The sequence below is a fragment of the Osmerus mordax genome, chromosome 1 (assembly GCF_038355195.1).
Source record: "Osmerus mordax isolate fOsmMor3 chromosome 1, fOsmMor3.pri, whole genome shotgun sequence".
NCBI classification, from domain to species: Eukaryota; Metazoa; Chordata; class Actinopteri; order Osmeriformes; family Osmeridae; genus Osmerus; species Osmerus mordax.
Genome location: NC_090050.1, coordinates 8,020,894 through 8,040,912, shown reverse-complemented (window position 1 = coordinate 8,040,912; position 20,019 = coordinate 8,020,894). Strand labels below are relative to the sequence as shown.

At 40.7% G+C, this 20,019-nt stretch overlaps 1 protein-coding gene across 14 annotated transcripts in view; it reads left to right on the top strand.

Moving 5' to 3' along the window:
- Nucleotides 1-5,025: 5,025 nt before the first annotated feature.
- The window catches only part of cast (calpastatin), a 44,630-nt gene continuing 29,636 nt past the window's right edge, over nt 5,026-20,019 (top strand). For 2 of the 14 annotated variants that reach the window (XM_067244348.1, XM_067244339.1), the window contains exons 1-2: nt 5,030-5,113; nt 6,624-6,692. In XM_067244348.1, coding sequence (XP_067100449.1) covers nt 5,063-5,113; nt 6,624-6,692 — 120 coding nt within the window. In that variant the 5' untranslated portion in view covers nt 5,030-5,062. Of the gene's footprint in view, nt 5,114-5,549; nt 5,843-6,623; nt 6,693-10,612; nt 10,730-18,820; nt 18,940-20,019 lie in introns of those variants that run through there. The other 12 variants (XM_067244393.1, XM_067244383.1, XM_067244306.1 and 9 more) reach the window with 9 other exon arrangements.

Here is a 20,019-nt window from a genome sequence, read left to right as displayed (position 1 = left end):
ATCCAAATTAAAATGCATATGTAAATCGTTATTCGGTTCAGTTTGTGTTTAAGCCAGACCATTTAATAAAAATGTGTGAGCTTTTGTAGTCTCCCATAAAAGTACACACCTGAGTTTCTTACAGAAATTGGATGACATGATATAATCATGTGATAACTGATAATCAATTATAAAAACCCAATTGTATTTTTTTTTTCACATACAGTATGTTGTTATAATTTATTCCTGCACTTTAAGGTATACATATGAAATTCAAAGCCAGAGAAGCCTATGTTTTTCAGTCCTCTACTTGTGGAATACAATGTTATACATGATGTACCTTTTAAAGTAAAAAAAAGTACAATCCATGACTTTAGGGGTGGGCAATGCCCAGGGCCCCCCAGTGCTTGGCCTGATTGAAGACAGAGCAGATGCCATTGGTTGTAATTCAAACAAAGAGGTTTGAGTAGATTGTGATTCAATCTAGTATTTTCTTTTTTGGTCAACATTATTTTTTTTGCCCTTTCTTGTTTTTAACCTGTAGCACTTTGAGATTTTAGCTAATATGAAGTTCATTATAAATATTATTATTAGTATTAGTAACCCAATGACTAATTTAACTTTGTTCTACCAGAGTGATGTTAATGGGGACACAAGGAAACAGATCTTCCTTCCAGGATTCTTGTCACCTGACCTCACTGAGCAAACAGGACTGAACCAGGTCCTAAGCGTAATCTTTAGTCTGCCTAGCAACATCTGTTTGCATTAGGGCACTCACTGAGGCATGCCATGAAAGACTTTTCACTGGAAAACCTGGATCATAAGAGCAGGAGGAAGGGGAGACGGTCTATCTCGCTGATATTTGCGGAACATTGAGATGAATCATCGACATTGTGGTTCCACTCTGCGATTGCTGTTCTATGGGTGTAATCACTGCCTTTGGCTATTTTCATCCAGTACGTTTTTTAATGAACTCGAAGTTCTATTTTTGAAACATCCAATGTGATAATTTAAATAGATAATTGACTGCTTTGTATAGCCAACATCTTGAGATGACACATACTGTGCTGTGTCATTTGTAGTTCACTTGCTACCACCCACTTTATGAAAACAAATAGAAATGTAGTCAACCCAACTGGCTGAGTGTTCATTCATTTTGTGTTCCTTATTCACACACACACACACACAATTTCTCAGAAAAAGGTGGCTCTGCTCATTAAAGTCCCCTAATTGTTGTTTTTCCAGGTCCAACCAGCTTGACTAAATAGAGAGTCACATTTCAAGGAAAGCCCATGTGGAATGATGTGTGGAATGACGTTGGTGGATCCGTTACAGCTACAGTACATGAAGCTACAAGAGACAGGAAATTACAGAGAGCTGTGTGGCCACCGTGAGTCAACTCAGAACATGTCACTCTCCACAAACGGGATATCTTCTCTGCTTTTCAATTGATACATCTTCATAGTGTTGGCCATGGCTGTGCTGGTACCCCTTAAAACAATAAAACAAAGTTGAACTACCTGCTTTTAGTTATAGTTATATTCCTTCTGTTTCTTAATAGCAATAAACATAACCCATACCGTACACTCAAATGGGCAAGTACATTTTCAAGAACATCCACACCAACTGTTCGCAACACCCATAAAAGTGAGGGAGTGGTGAAGCATGCAGTTCTCATCCGCCTTCTGGATGGATTGCTTCTTTTCCTCAGAAACACTCTCTGCTCGGAGTTAGAGAAGGCCATACCTGTCAGTCAGACAACGAGTTTATACTGTATATCTCTCAGCGTTTCCATCATTCTGTCTGTGTGTATGTGTGTACAAATAATTAAGAACACCTTCCTATTATTGAGTTGCAACCCCCTTTACTCTCAGAACAGTCTTAATTTGTTTTGGAGTTATATTGAGTTGCGTCCCATTTTGCCATGAGAACAGTACGGTGGCCGACATGTACAAACGCGCTGCAAATTAAGAAAACACATGCGGCATCAATTTGTTGTGACCTGAACTCTGCAAAGTGTCAGAAGCGTTCCAAGGGGATGCCATTCCATGTCGACTCTAATTATTCTGCAACAGTCTCGAGTTGGCTCGTGGTGGATCTCTACTCTAAATTGCTTGTTCCATCTCATGGTCTTGATACATCAGTGAACTCTGCAGGCTGCTTGAAACACCTTTTGACCCCCTTGTTAAACCCCTACAAGCACACCAGACTTTTTGTTTCGTTGAACATTCGACCAGTGAACATTGAAAGACAAAATGGCAATGATGGCAGTAATGACATCCTTTGCTCTCCCAGTCTCAACACCTTTGTCAGTCAGACTTGGCAAATGTCAAATATGAGCAGTCTGATTGTGCTGCCACAGCCATTGCAATCAATGAAGACAGGCTGCTATCAGTATTGAGACTGGGAGAGCTTCTGGAGATAAAGCTGACCTTCATCTTTTATTGTGAAAGCCATCCCCATTGCCATTGCTAAGGAAAGTAGAGCAGACCTCCCCACCCCAAATGTCCCTGATCCCCAAGATCTGTGAACCCACTATCAGAGCACATTGCCCCTGGCCTCTACGAAAACAAAGAGTGGGGAGGAGATAGAGGCAAGCAGAGAAAAATAAAATGGTCAAAAGGGCAAAGAAAATAGGTTAAGTGAAAAATAAATGCAATAGAGGGAGGGAGTGGGGGTAGAGAAGAAATACAAATGTATGACTTTAGGGGGTAAATTACTTGTGAATTGTTCAAATAAGCCTGATATAAATCTATTTACATCAACCAAGTGCAGCCAAAAGCCAAAACTTCACAAAATGTGAAGTAACAGCTGACGTCCTCTCTTCCCAAAAGTAAATTGTCCCAAATTCAAATTATTTGTCCTTCATACTAAGATGTCAGAATCAACAAAAAGAGGTTTTGTGCAGCAGAACTCCTCAGCACCTTGCTGGCAGCTACAGCCAACTCTCTCACTTGCTCGCAGGACACCATATCAGGAAGGACTCTCATTTCCTGTCTTTGTGCATCGCTCATGTGTGACACTGATAACATTTAGCAACACAAAGGTGCTCTATGGCCGAAGCCATTTTCTAAGCATCTCTCAATTTGACCTCAACCAGCAACACAGAGCCTTGTGTAAACACTTAAGTGGTACCAAACTATGATAGGGTTGTTAGAGGTAGGTGTTGTGGAAGGTGCAATGTGTTGGCAGGAGAGCACAATCTAAATTCTAAGTGGTCTGAAAAGCCTCGCCTTCCACACAGTGTCTATTTGCAGTGATTCATCACTGACATTCTGTGGTGCAAAAAACGTCTCATTTGTCCCCTAGTACGCATGCACACAAATAAACACACACACACGCATACACACACAAACGACTTGATCTCAGGGTCACTCTCAGTAATGTTCACACACACACCACTCGGGCTGGTGACGCACATCTCACTCAGTCGTCATAGTCCCCAGGAGGACACGTGTGAAGGAGGCACAGGGGGAAGGGTCTTGGTCCATCTTTTTTTTTTCTATGCTGTTGCAACAGTCAAGAGTGATGACAATCAAATCACAACAATAATTTTGATGTTTTTTTCCTATTAATGGATTTTAATTAACTGGTTAAATGTCATTTATTAAAATGTTGTCGTTTTAGTTCAGCAAAACTGTGGGTTCCTTTCCTTTCGACATGAACATAATGTGTTGTTTTCAGTATATGCAACATAGAAAAAAACTATATTTCCCAGCAGTACCCACAACCTAGGCATTAGTGAAACCTTGAAGTAACTAGTTTTGGCACTGTATCAATAAACTACCTAATGACTCCACTAAAACCAGTGTCCTTTGAAAAGCTTGAATAAATAACACAATGGCGCAACCTCCTGGACAGAATTGTTTAATTGCTCCTTGTTGAAGTTATCCATTGCATTCAACAAAGGCTTTGTGGCATTGTAACTGTACCAAGAAAGAAAATGAAACCTGGATGCAAAGAAAATGTATAATTGTTTGGTTCAGATTGATAGATGGTGCACATTACGTACAGTAGAACACGTTTAGGCTTTAACAGATACAACTTACCCACCAAATAAATCATTGTGTTGGATTGGTATAAAATATATGTTGAGTGTCTATTCTGAAAAGAGCCTCTTTAGACATACAGATGGAACAGTTTGTGGCCAAAGTATGTCTAGCCTTACTGACAAACAGGTGAGGTCTTCAACACACTATAAGTGGTCTAATACAAGCAGCCAGAAGTTAACCACCAATGGATGTAGCTAAAATACAATATAATTTATATTTCCATCTAAATATATTGCAGAGGAGAACAGTATATATTTTATCTGCAGCCTGTGAAATCGACTGCTATGTCCGGTGCTGACCGTTAGGTGCCACTAAGGAGCATTATGTGTCAGTCATGCAAGACAAAAACACTGCGTGTGGTGACTCATTCTCTAATTTTGGGGTGTGCCCTCCCCAGACTGACCGCTGTTTAAGTCTATCAGACGGGTTTGGAATTGTAGAATTCAGAAGAGAAATACGTGAACATTACAGCACATTTCACTTAAATATATAGGATCTAGATAGTACCTTTTTGATACGAATAATGCGAATGGTTGTAAGATCGGTTACATTCCCATGTACCCTTGGACTGTGGTTTGGCATTTCCATGCCCACATAAACGATACATGCGTTTGTGTATTACACACTGGGCCGTTCATTTGGAGGCTTCTGCAAATTCAATAGAAGGAAGGAAAGGCTCAATCCGACATAAAAAACAATGAGGTCTCGACCCTATGAAAAACAAATAGCCAACGTATTTTGCATAAGCACAAATGCAAACTTACACACATAGGTGTAGCACGCATGTAGCACTCCTGTACATGTAGCACCAGCAAAATGCGATAAGACACTTTTCTGAGGTTTCTAGGTGTGACAATTTAAAACCAAATTATTTTTGATGAATGCTCGGCCTCAATCTCAATACCATAGGAATGTGCTCTTAGCGGGAGGGGCAACATCATGCGCGATGAGGGGCAGAATCTACGCATTTGTTTTCCATTCCCAAGCGCCAGGCCTGCACACAGTTGGAAAACCCTTGCTGCTCCGCCGAGATGCCTCACAAAAAAAGAACTCATGGCCATCGTAAAAAGGCAGGACATGAGGTAGGCTACCTCTTTTGCAATGCAGACGGCACATTTTTTACAAAAAGCATACCGTGTTTACAATAATCGACCCGCAAGGGTATATAATCAACAAGCGATTTGAAAGGTTGGGGGCTAAACATTGACCATGGTGCGCCAGACCAAGCGCTACAACCGATGCAGGGATGTCCGAAAAACTGCGCCCATACAAGTTTTGTAAAGAAAAAACGTACTGCATGACGCAATAAACCGTAATAATTATCGCGACAAGCTTAAACAGGCCGTTTGAATTTGACAAAAGGTGCTTACATTGCTGTCTGAACTCGAGACAGATAAGCGCATTCTGATGAACTCTTTCCTTACGCATCTGTTGCGCAATGTCTCCATCCAGCCCTAAAACACGTTTTGTGGTCTTCCTCGAGCTTTACTCATTATCCTACTGCTCACTCGATTGTTCTAAGGCTATGCGGATGGCTCTAAACCTAACATAGCTAATAACACAATAAAAAGTTCTACAATGCAAATAAGATAGCCTTCATAGTTAAAACACAGTTAGACTATAAGGTAATCAGACTACATTGTTCGAACTTCCCGGGAGTGGCACTTCGACGGAACGCGTGAGATATTTTGGAGAGCATTGTAGACTAGGAGACTTGCCAAAAGGAGACTTCTGACAAACAGGTATTAGATTGGTTTCGTCTTGAGAGCTCCTTGTACCCTATGGCGTACGCTGCATATTGGATGAGCCTCGTGAGTATTATGTCTCCAAGACACTTTAATTTTAGCACTGTTTTGATCCCTCCGGCTATCTTTGTTGATAGCCAGTCTTTTTTCGTGAAGTTATTAATTCTAGGATGAATTAGATATAGGCTACAGAGTAGGATCACCGTTTAAATTCAAACAAACATTCCACGACAACAATTGTTTTCAGAAAGTTGACATCTATCCAAGTTAAAGACAGCAAAAGACACACGGAACCTATTGTTTCCAAATGAATGAGTTATGTTAAATGGCATAAAAGGGTTTGGCCATATTTCTTGCCAGTTATAAAAACTATATAACAGGGCGTGTTACACTGTTTGCTTACTAACAAGATATGATTACTGCACATAGCCTACCTACTTAGTACTGTAAAGTTTTTCATTGCCTATCCGTCAGTCCGCGCCCACTGAAACTCATTTGGAAAGATATATATTCAAATGTTGTCACTGTAACAATTATGTAGTCACTGCTGAATTTTTTTAAATACTTATTTGTTGCCCACTATACAAGAAAGACTAACGTGCTATTAACTCCCAAGATAACCATATCAGCACACCTTACATATTCCTGTAAAATTGCACTGAATAGCACGTTGAATATATTGTAATAGACAACGAATGTAAAAACTAGTAAGAAAAGGACAAGTTCAAATGGTGTTTAGCATTATTTTTGAATTGTCTTTCTCTTTACTCTGAGTGAGTTTGTGTATATATTCTGTATACAGTTGTGTGTATGTGTCCATGTTCATATGTGTGTCTGTGTGTACCAGCAGAAAACCACTGTTGGAGATCAGCAGGGTGGCAGACCTACAACTCATCCTACTTCAGCAGCGGCTAAGGTAACACATTGTATAACCATCCGAAGTAGACATCCAATCTATTCATTGGGCTCAGTTAGTGTCTCCCCCACCGGTCAAATTATTTCCGACTAAATGGTATCTATTTGACATGATTTAGATGTTTATGCACTCACATAAGATGAAAGACTAAACCCTAAAATATCTTTGAGCTCGGTAAATGTGAGGGATTTTCTATAGAGGTACTAAGACTGTAGATGTTAAGATATAAAGGTACTTAGATTGTAGATTTTAATCTGTAGCCAAATGGGTTACAGATAATTAAAAAACCAAACATGTTCCAGTGTGTACAAAGGGTTAGAGCGTTTTTGATGTCAGTTTTTCTTATGGCTGTCTGAGTTGAACAAGACAATGTTGAAATGCAATTTATTTAAAGATGTGGCTGAGCTGCCGGGGAATTGCTAGCAGTGTAGTAAATGCTAGATAAGGATCCACACCTGTGAGCAAAAAAACAGAAGTGTCAGAACAAGCTCCTACTTATCCTGTCAGAATAAAGTCAAGTTTTACACATTTTACTTGTAATTTTTATAGTGAATTCCTTTAACAGATACTTTGATCCAAAGTGACTCACAAACAGTGCATTGCAATCTGCAGGAGCTGTGGGACTTGAACCTATGATATCATGCACACACTGCGCAGCATTGCTGGATGGAACTTTTGTTTCTTGGTGAAGGAGTGGGATTCAAACCCACAATGTGACTGCAATAATGTTTAGTACCATAGTAATATTTCGTATATACATTTCCAGGTCAATGTTTTTGTCCCATTAATGTATGGGACAGTATACAATTTCTTTAAGTGACATTGGTGGTGTACACTTTTATAATTTGTCGCCATCTAGTGGAGAAAAGAGAAGAATCAGCAGCAGTTATTTGGATCAGTTTAATGACGCCATATGCTGTCTTTGGATCAACTGGATAATCCACCACTTTAGGGAAGCTTACTGGTACTCACTAACTACTGGTGTAAATTACAACATTTTATATTGTGGATAAAGTGTTTGTTGCATATTATGTCTGTCATCTTCTGTGCTAACTCCGCCTTGGGAGAACAATAGGTATGAAACATTTATTTGTTGTAGATTCCTGCCTCCATCGTTCCTTTGTTACTTTTGTAGAGACATGCAAGAGTAGCCATTTTGTTTGGAAACTATACAAATGTCTTCTTCCAATGTCACACATGTGAGAAAAGAATTGTTTAATAAGCAAACAACTTGAATATGTGGCCTATAAAACAATATTGTGCGTGTCAAGCCTTTGTATATCTACAGTGGAAATGTATGAGGTAGCAATTGGCAGTGCCTCCCTGTCTCACGACAGAACCAGGGACAGTGATGGATGTAGGGGTTTGTCTAAATTTAGCTATGAGCACCACTTCATAAAGGATTCTTGTTACATACACTCACAGCCCAAAGATCAGTGCCAACGCTTTTCCCTCTCTCCAGAGTGTTGACAGAGGGTAGATATGGTGACCCTAAGCATAGGATCCCATGTTTCCACTAATATTATCAGACTTATACCTGTACACAAACTTGTAAGTGCACACACACAAACACATGACACATCGATATGTACTATACAGCCAAATTCATATATTTTCAGTTATGTTCTGACGTGATCTTCAAGACTAGTGATGCCCAACAGACTTCCACAAGCTGAGTTTCGGTGTATGCTGTGTTCAAAAGCAGTCAAGTATCTACATACTGATTGCAAACCTGCTGGGTTATCATATTGACAATCTACTGTAGGTTGCATGCCTTTCATGGGTAGAGTGAAAAGTATGTTCAACTTAGTGCCATGTGGGTTTTAACAAAGGTCAGAGGTGACAGGGTGTTTCCCCATGATGCATTAGCTGGTTTTACAGGCTGGGCAAGGTAATGGAACAGAAGACCTGCAAAGGTGTGTGAATGACTGTGCTCAATGATGGGTGGGGATGATATGTTTGGAATGCGTGTGTGTGGGTGTGTGTGTGTGAAACATGTACACTGCATGTGTGTACTTTAGTGTTTCTGTCAGCATGTGTGTTATATCCATATGGGTGCCTGCATGTGTGTTTTGTGTGTAAGGTAGGTAGACAAGGTAGTTGCAATCTGTATTTTATAGAGATGGACCACAACTTTATGCTACAGCTACCATGGCCTATTCTACTGCCCCCTACTGTAAGGGATGACCTTTTTCAAGATCTAAGCTTTCACTGGCCAAAGTCCTGAACATAATCAGTTTGGGGTTCAAAATAAAAAATGGAAAGCTTTTATATGGACTTTAACAGCCTTTATACATATAACCAATCTGCATACTAGGCTATACTAACTATACAGCTTGAGGTACTCATAACAACATGAAAACTTAACAGTATTTGTAACTGACACAGATATCATATTAAGTACATTCATCTTTCTCATATCATATTTGCCGTAGCACACAATATGTATAAATATTCCTTCTCAGAACAAGTGCACCAAGGAATGTCCAGCTTCGTTTGGTGTCATATGGCAGGTACATTCTTCTTTCACAATCTCAGTCATGGGATCTTGTCACGTTTCTGTCTTGCGTGGAGGACTATTGCGCAATGGCAGTGGTGTTTGGACAGGGTGGGAAAATTAGGCTCCAATATCTTTTGGCTAAAATAGCTCTAGATATTGGGTATCAACGATGTTGATATCTGAAGATGGAAGTGGTGGTCATCATCGTTTGTAGGGAAGAGTCATTTAAATGTTGTCTTAATTACAAACAGCTACTTCACAAAGCATAATGAGATCAAACTCTGCTTTGTCTTTATGCACTGCCAACAACTAAACAATGCATGCAATGCCATTGTTTTTAAAAGTTTATCAATAAACCCTCATGTAAAAACATTTTTGCAACACCTTCCCGCAGAAACATTGATGTCTGGCCCAAAGCCAATTTAAGAAGCCATGGTTGCTTGACACTCTTAAACATGACTCGAAGCAAAGGTAATTCGATATAGTAGATATTTTCATTATGCTGGGTTGAACTGTCCCTTGATATAGAGAGGAGAAAGAAGAGAACAGAGGAGCTTACATGGAGTAAAATGAAAAGAAATGCAACACAAAATTAATTTATAATCAATAAAAGTAATTGCTCAAACAAAACCATGAGTCAAAATGAGAACTTGAGACAACACCCAGTCCTCACAGTAGCATTTGTCATAACATTTACACAACCTGAACTATGGATGACAAAGGCCTTACCATTAGCTTCTTGTTCAAGCGTTAGCCTGTTAGCATTAGCCATCAGTGGCAATTATCTCACTGTCCAGAGTCCAAGTTGAACTTGGCCTCACTTGGCAAATAGCTGAGATAGCTGTAATTTAAAACATTAGTTCTGGGCCCTACCCTATTCCTTTGGGCAATTAGCTTCTTAGCGTGCACAACTTATCTGTAACTGCTCTGTGTGGAAGGAAGATACTCGTGTTATTGAGGGTGTGGGCCTACTGGTTTTTATAGTTGTTGTTCGTTTTTGTCTTGTAAGTGAATGTGTGTGTTAGAAAAAAATATCTACACCCTTATTATAGTCAGTGGTTGTGTACTTCTGCTGTATTCTTGTAGTTAACTGTGTCTATGAGGATTCAATGTGTGTGTGTTTGTGGGTTTGTGCAGCCCTATGTCAGTCTCTGCCTTGTCTGCTTCCCTGAGAAGTAGCTGCTTGTGCTCCTTCATCAGGCTGGGGTCACTTCACTCCGTTTTCACCGTCAGAAGTGTTCCTTTTATAGCCCAAACTCTACATATGGCTATACCCCCCCTCCCCCTCCCATTCCCCTCCCCTTACCACCTCCCCTCCTCTTACCCCCACCCTTACCCCAGCCCCCTGCTCTTTGCCACACCCCCTTTTACCTTGCACCCTCCCCTTCCCTTCCTGTGCATGCTGCAGCTGAGAGGCTAGGCAGAGTCAGAGACAAGTCACACGCTCAGACAGACGGCAAACATGGGCCAGTTTCTCAGCTGGATCCGAGCTCCTCGGGACAATCAGGGCCTTCAGGATGTGTCCGTGGAACAGCAGGTGAGGCTGGAACCGTGTGTGTGCGTGTGACTTTGTACTTGTGCAGTTTTATGGACATTATTTGCATTTGTGTTTGTTCAATTGCATTGATATGCGACGGTTTAAGTGGTCATGAAAAAGGGTCTGCGTGTGCAATATGTGCAAGTTTGTTTATGTGACGAGCGAGACATTTATGCGCGTGAGCGTGTATACATTTTGTGTTTGGTAAAGGCTTATACGGGAAGGCATGTCCAGAGGAAAAGTTCTCTTGGCGTTAATCCAAGTCAGACCTCTCGCTCTCTCTCTCTGTCTCTCTCTCTTTCTAACTATATCTCTCTCTTTTTCTGGAAAGGGAGGAGGAGTGTTGGAATGTTTTAGATTAAGATGTCAGTGTCTGGTGAATTGCATAAAAGTCTGCATTATGAGAGTGAAGACACTGTATGTTAGGGTTTTTATTCGCTGTGTTACCAAAACTACGTCCCTTGGTCTGCTAAAAGATATTATTATTGATGCAAATTTTTCTGGCGTCAATTTACATTACTTTAACACCCTGTATTATAAACTAGATATAGGTTAAATTAGAGAAAGAATGATCAGAGTGAAGTTAAGTCAAAATGTGGTCATGTGAATTGTAAATATGAACCAGATAACATTGCAAATTAATGAAATCACGTACAAGGCCAACATTTCAGAGTAAAACGAATAATGACTAAAAACAAAAACAATGATAACAATCAACCATAATGATTGGAAATTAGCAAGAAAGACACATTTGAGGCCACAAAGAAGAGCCAGTGGGAGACAAAGAGAGAAAAGAATGGGTCACATTCACTATTATATCCCATGCATCTACGAGAATCTTGTGATAAACAACGAACCAGACCAAATATTGACTCTAACTGGTCAGCATACATAAAAACCCCATCATGAGGTGTGAATACTTCCGAAAGTCTCAGAATACAACTCTTTAGTATGAGAGGTGGGGGAAGGGCATGTCCCAGCATACAAAACAAACCGTCGCAAGGACAAAGGTTGATTTGTTCATTGTTTGAGTGAGGCTTCAAGCTAGGCTACTTGTGTATGTATATCAGTGTGTAATTGTGTGTGTGTTTGTTTACAGGATACATGTAATAGTGAGTGCATTTGAGCACCCAGACCACAATAGAAGAGATTGTGGAATACTCGTGTATGCATGCCTGTGATTTGTTTGTGTTTGATATAAGGATCCATTTCAAAAGGATGAACACTGTATGACAAGTCAAGTAGCCTACAAATCCTCAAAAACACATGCAAAGGAACTGAAATTAACACATAAACTTTACATGTGTTTTTGAGGATTTGTAGGCTACTGTATGTATTCTTTGGTCATAGACAACTGAGACCATTGATTCATTTGTGGACAGTGATAGTGGTAAAGTTATTATTATGTTTGCATGTGTCTGTCTCTGTGTCTCTATGCAAGGATTTGACCTTATGACCCTGTGTCTCTGAAGAATTGATATCTGAGACGTGCTGTGAGGGAGACTCCAGTAGTATATCGGTTGTGGGCCAGTTTCCTACGCTTCTTGCACTGTGAATGTTGATAGGAAAGGAGAGACAGCAGCAGCACTCACTCAAACATGGAATACTATCTTGAGGTGTGTGTTTATTGAAGGTAATAACTTGACAGTGTGGACGACCACCCCTACTTGGCCTATTCTGCCCCTAAAGACTACAACACCCATGGCTTCATCACAGAGACAGGAAGAGGTGCTGGGAGGACTTGATACTGCATTGTCAGTGGAGCTGGATGTATATGTGTGAGGTGTGACATTTGAGACTTGTTTTGGTACACTGTGATGAAATATTTCAGTCATGAGATATATTTTGTATTTCTCAATACATCACATGTAGTGCAGCAATATGGAAATCCATGCTCAAAACATGCACATATTTGAACCAGATGTCAGCATGACGTGACACACGTTGAAAAGGTGTGCTGGATATAAAAAGAGGCTGTAACGCAGACTTTAGACAGAGCAACAGGAAATAAACGAACTTGCTTTTCCCTCTAGTCCATCTGAGATTACAAATATTTGGAAGAAATAAGTTTCAGGCCTACATATATAAAGCTAAGCTTTTATTAAGGTTTCTGCAGGGATTCCTGCAGTACTCTACCCATTCTGGGTTGACAATGCAGAATGTGGTTTTAGAAAGGCCATGCACTGCTATTGATCACATGCATTGACAGGAAGTTGGGTTGGGCATAGAGCTTTCTCATGTGTGGGAAAGAGTGATAATAACCTGAGGCAATGCTTGTGTGAAAATGCGTGTGTGTTTGTGCATTGAAGGTCAGAGACAGAGAGCATATAATCAAGCATAATTATATTCCCATTCGTATCTATATGATTTCGTATCTCCACTCATTTTCATATGAGTGTATGGAAATATATTATTTACAGTTTAGGACACATTTCTTTTGAGAGTCACTTTGAGTGTTTGTGTAAGCTTTTGCACAGCACAGAAATATTCCACTCTATCTACTTATTATTTTTCTCTCAACATAAAATAGCAATTGTGTATCAATGTGTCATTGCATGTGTTGCGACAGGTAAAAAGTGGTTAGTTGTTAGATTTCTCCCTCAACTGTCAATTTGGCTCTGCTCTTCCAGCTGATGCCATTCCAACATACTAATCACAACACATTCTCATCACAAGTAGTTATATAAAAGCACTGTTGGGAGCTTGCCAGACCTCCAGGTTTCACCTGAGAATGTGTTCTCACTAGCAGGGCGTTGAACACAGCACACAGTTTGGTTTTCAAAATAGTTTTCTTCTAATCTCTTGGATAATGGCTCGGTTGACTGTCCAGATAGTGTAAAAATCGCTAGGACTTTCTGGGGCAGATAGGAAATACCCTACGCTGTCACACACTCCTGGAGAAATAGGCAATGACATGAACCAGAGCTCCACAAAACAAAACAAAAAGACCCAGGCCTAGTATTACCAGGGGATGGACTACAATCCAACTATGTTTGCTAAATGTTATCAAATATCCTCCTAGGGCTGGCAAGCGGTATTTGATGGTAAAAGGCCTTGGAAATGTGAATGCCCAAAACATTTGGATAGCGATTCGATTTTGGTCAAAAGGTCTGGACTTTGCGTGTGAGACAGGAAGCGAGGGCAAACAAACTACCTAGAATGTACAGTGCTAAATATAGCAGTTTGGACGATACAGAGCGCTAAGTAAAGGATATCCACAGTTAGCAGAAGGAGAGCGAGGAGCGGGATAGAGAAATAACGTGTTTGTGTGTGTGCATGTGTGTGTGTGTGTGGGGGGTGAAATGTTTGGAAAGTGAGCGAGATGGGGTGGATAAAGAGAGTGGAAAGTAAGTCAGAGAGGATTGGAAGTGATGGAGAAAGAAACTGATGGCGGGATAAAGAAGTGAGAAGAGAGAGAGAAAAAGGGGAAATGGCCGTACAGGTGAAAAGAGAGGACGGATCCGGTTCCGGTACGCCTGCAGTATGGCCGCACTAGCTCCGCTATTACCTAGCATTTTGTTTGTGTTTGTAAGTTGTTTTGTCGATTTTGCAGAGTTGCTCAGGTTAGTATAGGTCTTATCTTAGGCTAGTATAGGTCTTGTTTTAGGTTAGTATAGGTCTATAAGGTTAGTATAGGTCATTATGTGTATTAGTGTATAGTGTGTTATTATTGTATATTGCATACTTTTTTGTATATTAGGATGTTTATTACTATTATAAAAAAACAAATCTATTTTATTTGAGCTTATCATAGATGTAATATGTTCTTAGTACTTATATGTTATGCTAGGTTGCTTGCGTTGTCTTGTCCCAAGAATTTCAGTGCCCAGTCTGACCTTGTGGTGTTCTGTGCACCTGACAATAAAACTTGAAACGGATGAGGGGGTCAATGAGAGAAAGAGTGGGGGATTGGGTGCACACACTGTGTACTTCGGAGAGACTGAGGCCCTCATGTACTAACGCTTTTGCGCCCACTTCAGGCGTATTAGTTTCACAATTTGTGTGTAAAAGCATGGCGAGGTATATACAAACATGCCACACTGAGGTCAAAGCACAGACTGCCTGTCGCTGGAACTGAAAATGGCAAATTGCGCTTTTCCGTGTCATATGCATTCACGGGAGGGTCAAGGGGAAAGTGGGAGTTTCCCATAAAGAGATGGGAGGGGATGCGTAAAGTGCGCCTAATTATGTATTCTGCGGTATGTACCGAAACCGCCCGTGAAAGTGCACCTCTATTTTGCGGTGAAAATTCTGTGCCTCTTAAAAGCAGGTGTAAACCTGGATGCAAACGGGTTCCCTCGCATATACCTCCTGGTGAAATGACAGCAGTAATCTGAGCAAGACGAAGACATAGGCCGAGGAGACGATCTGAACCTGGACCTAGCCTGGTCCTAACCAGACTCGTACATTTCATTTGTACAGAGAGTCTGGCCTCGCTCCATTTACAAGCGTTGACTTCCTTGTAGGTGGGTACTCTGTTGAAGTTTAAAACTATTGGATCTGCCCAGAGCCACTCTGATCTGTCATAACCAATCGCTAGCGTTCGCCTTAGCCAATTCCTTCACCACTACTGTAACAGAGCTAGCTGCCGTAGCTGGAAAATCAAACTGTTCCCGAACCCCGTGGGGGGGGGGGGGCCACAACATCATGGCCACCAACAAAACTCAGCAAAACATGTGCTTGCTCTGGCTTTAGCTTATGGATATTCGGCAGCGTTGCCACAACGGACCGAATGGCTTCGCTCGCATCTTTCTCCGCCGCCATTACGGAACTACAACACACAGTAGCGCACGACAGCCACTCTCTCTGTTCGCTGATTGGCCGGTAGAAAATTTACCAGAGACATTTGACTTACTTACCTCATGGCCAGACCTAGTACAGATGCAAAATCAAAATTGAGCGGAAGTACGTAGGAGGGCAGAGCCAGGCTATGGAATTCCGGCCTTGTATACTATTTAAATTCGCTGTTACCTAATGAACAAGCACATCAATTTTGTTATCACTAAATCTTTTGTTTTTGACTTTGGTGACTTTCTATCTGTGATAGAAAGAGCGAAGGAGGCCCATTCAATTGCACGTTTAAATGCTCGCAATTTACGGTATAGTGGGCGGAGAAAGGCGCTGATTACCCGATCAACTGCAGGTTTCGTAAATACGACGTAAACTGAAGTATCACAGCGTGCGCAATCTGCTGGTTGGCCATGGCGCTAATAACGCTACGTTTGCAAAGGGGCCTCTACGTACGAGGCCCTCAGTGAGACAGAATTAGTACAGTAAATGTGTATGTGTGTGTGTGTGTGCATGCTTGTTCTTCAAAGTAAGGGCCTACATGACCTCATGACTGTGTGTGTATTTACGGTGGTCATTAAGCCAGGTAGATAGTTATTATTTACAATGCATCAAACCCCTTGTACATGCCATGATTCTTGTACCAACATTTAGCTGATGGCAACTTGTTTCCATTGTTTGGGCAAGCTCAGCCTTCTAGTGCCAGGCAGAGTCTGTTCTTCTTTTTAACCAATTCATTTCAAATGAATCTCAATAAGTTTGTCATGAGGCACAAATGTTCTGAAGCCCTCCCCCCCCCCCCCCCCCCCCCACACACACACACACATACACACTGTATTTTTTATCCTAATTGGATACTTACTATACTTACTTACTATTCTCAACCACACCTGAATCAGAATCCCTTGCATAATCATTTGCTGTCAGACAAAGGATTAATGGATTAATCAAGTTGTCAAGAGTACAATATGGTTGATTGTTTTAAAGACACTCAATAAGCTTTTGCCGCATCAAAGTTCATCTTTAGGAGTACAATAATTTACGCTTGCCTCATAAAACCTCAGAAATGCCACTTCTTATCAGAACCATCCCACCAGGACTGGTTTGTTCCAACCTCGAGGCCAGACATTGGATTGGTCTGTTCCCCTGGGATGGGTGGAGCACGGCTTAGCTCTGGCTCTGGTTTAGATCGATGTTGTCAGGAGAGATAAGAGTTACCAAATAGCAAATGTGAAGGAACCATTGGTTACTGTGGTTTGCCTTTTTAGGATATTTTTGATGAATGCGATTTTGGTTGGAGGAATGCAGGAACCATTCTGGAGAGACAACTTGCGGGTCACATTCCACAAGTCCATTAATATGACTTTATAACTCTCTCACTTTAGTGGACAAGTAACTCTCCCACAGTAGTGGACAACCATTAAATGCACTGTTAACAAAGCTTAGTTCATGTTTGGCGAATGTCAAAGAATTTCCAGATTAACAGTTGTTTTTTTATAATTCATTTGAGGAAGCATTACTTTATCTGTGTGTTATTTTACTGTGTTATCCAGTTGTAAGAAAAAGTGAGGCATGTGAGCTACCAGGCAAAGATACAGACCATGTCTCATTTTGTCTCTCACCGGTATTCTCCTTTTCAGGATATTCATTAGTTCACAGCATGAGTTTTGCTAATGTACCCTCTCATGGTTTTAAATGTCTCAGTGCAAAACGTACCACACAAAACAAGTTCTCCCAGTGTGATTACACCCATGTTCTGATGCAGCATGTTCTAAAGGTGGTAAACTGTCAATGTGAAATGTAGTTAGTCAGCAGTCTGACCTTTGTGGTGTATTCCGATTCTAAAGATCTGAAAATGGTATTCTCAAATGAAGTTAGACTATAAGGTAATACGTTAAATTAGGTTTAATGACTTGAACTGGAAAAGTATGGATTACCATTTGCCACTCATCAATGAGTTTTAGTTACATTGGAAATTTAAGAGGTAAAGCATTGTTTGGGAGAAGCAGAGAAGTGTAAAATTATACATTACAGGCCTGGAACAATCAGATATACTGCAAGGAATTTGTGATAAGGTGCATTTGATATGCCTCACAGGAAATACTACTGGTTGTTATTGCACTGGGTAAAAGAAAACAAGTTAACCCATTAATTGCAGATGGTAATTGACCCAGGCTTACAAGAATGCTCATTTGGACATTCCAACAACTTTTTTTAAATGCTACAGCACCCCCTACTTTTCAACAGTAGGGGGTGCACATTTTCTATTTCTAGGATGAAATTCCTTCTCTTTAATGTCAGAGATATACTATCTTTTCATATTGTGAAAACACCATCTGAGTCAAACCAGTTTGAATTTATTCTAGGCATGAAACCATTTTAAATAGAGATTTTAATAAATCTGTTTAATTGAAGCCTTGTGTCCATCATGTATACAGGTATGCCAAAACCTCAGTAACCTCCCCAATTAGAATCATCAAGCTACATTTTGGCACTTATTTTTCTGCTTTGAAAACTATTTTGGTGGAGAGAAAACAACATGCCGAAGCTTGTATTTCCAGGCGCATAGTTGCTCTGTTTTAGTCTCTTTCATTTCCTCCCTCTCTCCTTGCTCCCTTTATCTCTTTCTCTTTGCTCTCTTTTTTCCACTACCGCCCTCCCTCTCTCATCACTCTCCTTCCTCAACCTCCATCTAACTCTCCTTATTTCTATAAAGGGTGTGGTTTGGGCTAGAGGCAGAATGACGCTTTCTCTTTTATACCGTCTGCATCAATCTCTCTCCTTCTTTCCTTGCACTGTTGTCTCACTGAGTTGCTCTGCGGCCCACATTCCTAAGCAGTGAGTCTCTCAGACACGCCCGAGCCCTGCCAAACAGGCCTGCAGAAGAAGATCAGCTTCTGCCCAGCCATGCATTTGTAAACCTCCCCAGACAAATCAATCAATCAAATCGATATCTTTGGCCAACTGGCCGGCGCATCCCGTAGAAAGTCTACAACCACGCTCCCTTCGTCCTATGCCAGTGTTCTAGCGTCATAACTTCTCCCTGCCCCCATGTATTCTCTAAAGCCCAGCCTAAAGTTTCCTTCACACATGGAAACTGACTGGTCTTGTTGATTTTTCTTGGCTAGCAATGAGAAGGAGGTGGTCACAGAGCCTCTTTCCGGCCAATCGTGTCCTGGCTGCTTCATTGCGCAGTGGAGGAAAGGGAGGAGCTAGAGCAGTACTGCTTTGTTGAGTTACTTCCAGTGGGAGGAGCAGGGTGTGTGTGTGTGTTTTTATTTGTGTATGAACGTGTGCATATGTATGAGTGTGTGTGACACATATAGACTTCAGTGCTCCTACAGAGAGAATCTAAGGTAATCTTGCTTTAGGTCATCTTGGAATATACTATTATAAAAAGGACACGCACAAACAAACTGATGGTATGTACATTGATACAGCTTCTGAATGTACGAGGGTGTGTATTTGTGTCTGCGTTTTAAGTTTTCCTCTCCATTGGCAACTCTGCCAGTCTTTTAAATAACAGTTGAAAGAAAGGAATGCGGTATTTACTAAGATTTATCTTGCATATGCAGACCTCCAGATTAGCTGTGCTGTGTTTTCAGTTGAGACCTACAGTGTAGGTCAGTCAGCTGAGATCAGCACTGTTTTCCTCATGAACAAGCCAAGTCTCTTAAAACTTGTCAAACTTAACGCCAAGGAGGTTTACTCCACATTTTATTTAGGATCGTTAACACATGAAAAGGGGCTACCCTGTGGGGTCTAGGAATTAACATTTTTGATGTCATCAGAATGCTGCTGTACAGTGATGATACAGCAACTCAGAAAGGGTACTGTAGCAAGTTAACCTAGTTCCAGCCACATTCAAATTGGAAGCACACATACTCTCAGTTTTGCATGTTACTTGTGAAAGTCATCTATCAACTATGCAGCCAATAATTGTACACCTCTATTTCTAGTTATGTTACATGTTGTCCAACTATTCCAAGCTGTGTGCAGTTGTTTATTTTCATAGACAAAACTACTAGCATTAGCTTTCTAGCTAGCTACAAGCAAATACCTTGTTTTTATCTATTTTGGTGTTACATTCCAGTACTAGATGTACGGTCTGAGAACCTACTGTGCCTTTTTTCATGTAACGACAACCTATTCAGTCATTATGTCATACCACATTTGGTTAACTGTTTAACATTGTAACTAAAGGTAGCGTTATAGCATTTATCCACCCATTTCAAATCGTCTGTTCATAGTTGGTGGGGTGGGGCTCAGTATTAGTCAGCTTCTGCTTGCCTGCTCAGAGACATCAAAACAGCTTCTTTTGTTGACTAAGCTCCTACTTAATCTTAAATAAAATAATTGTATTCCCAAATGACAACCATGCTTTTTAGAAATTATGTATATATGGGACAGCAGCTTGCCAGGCATGTTTTGTCTGCTGTATGGCCTGTAAAATGCTGCATGCTGGCATAGTTTCAGATGAGCTTTGAGGTTTTTAGACACCT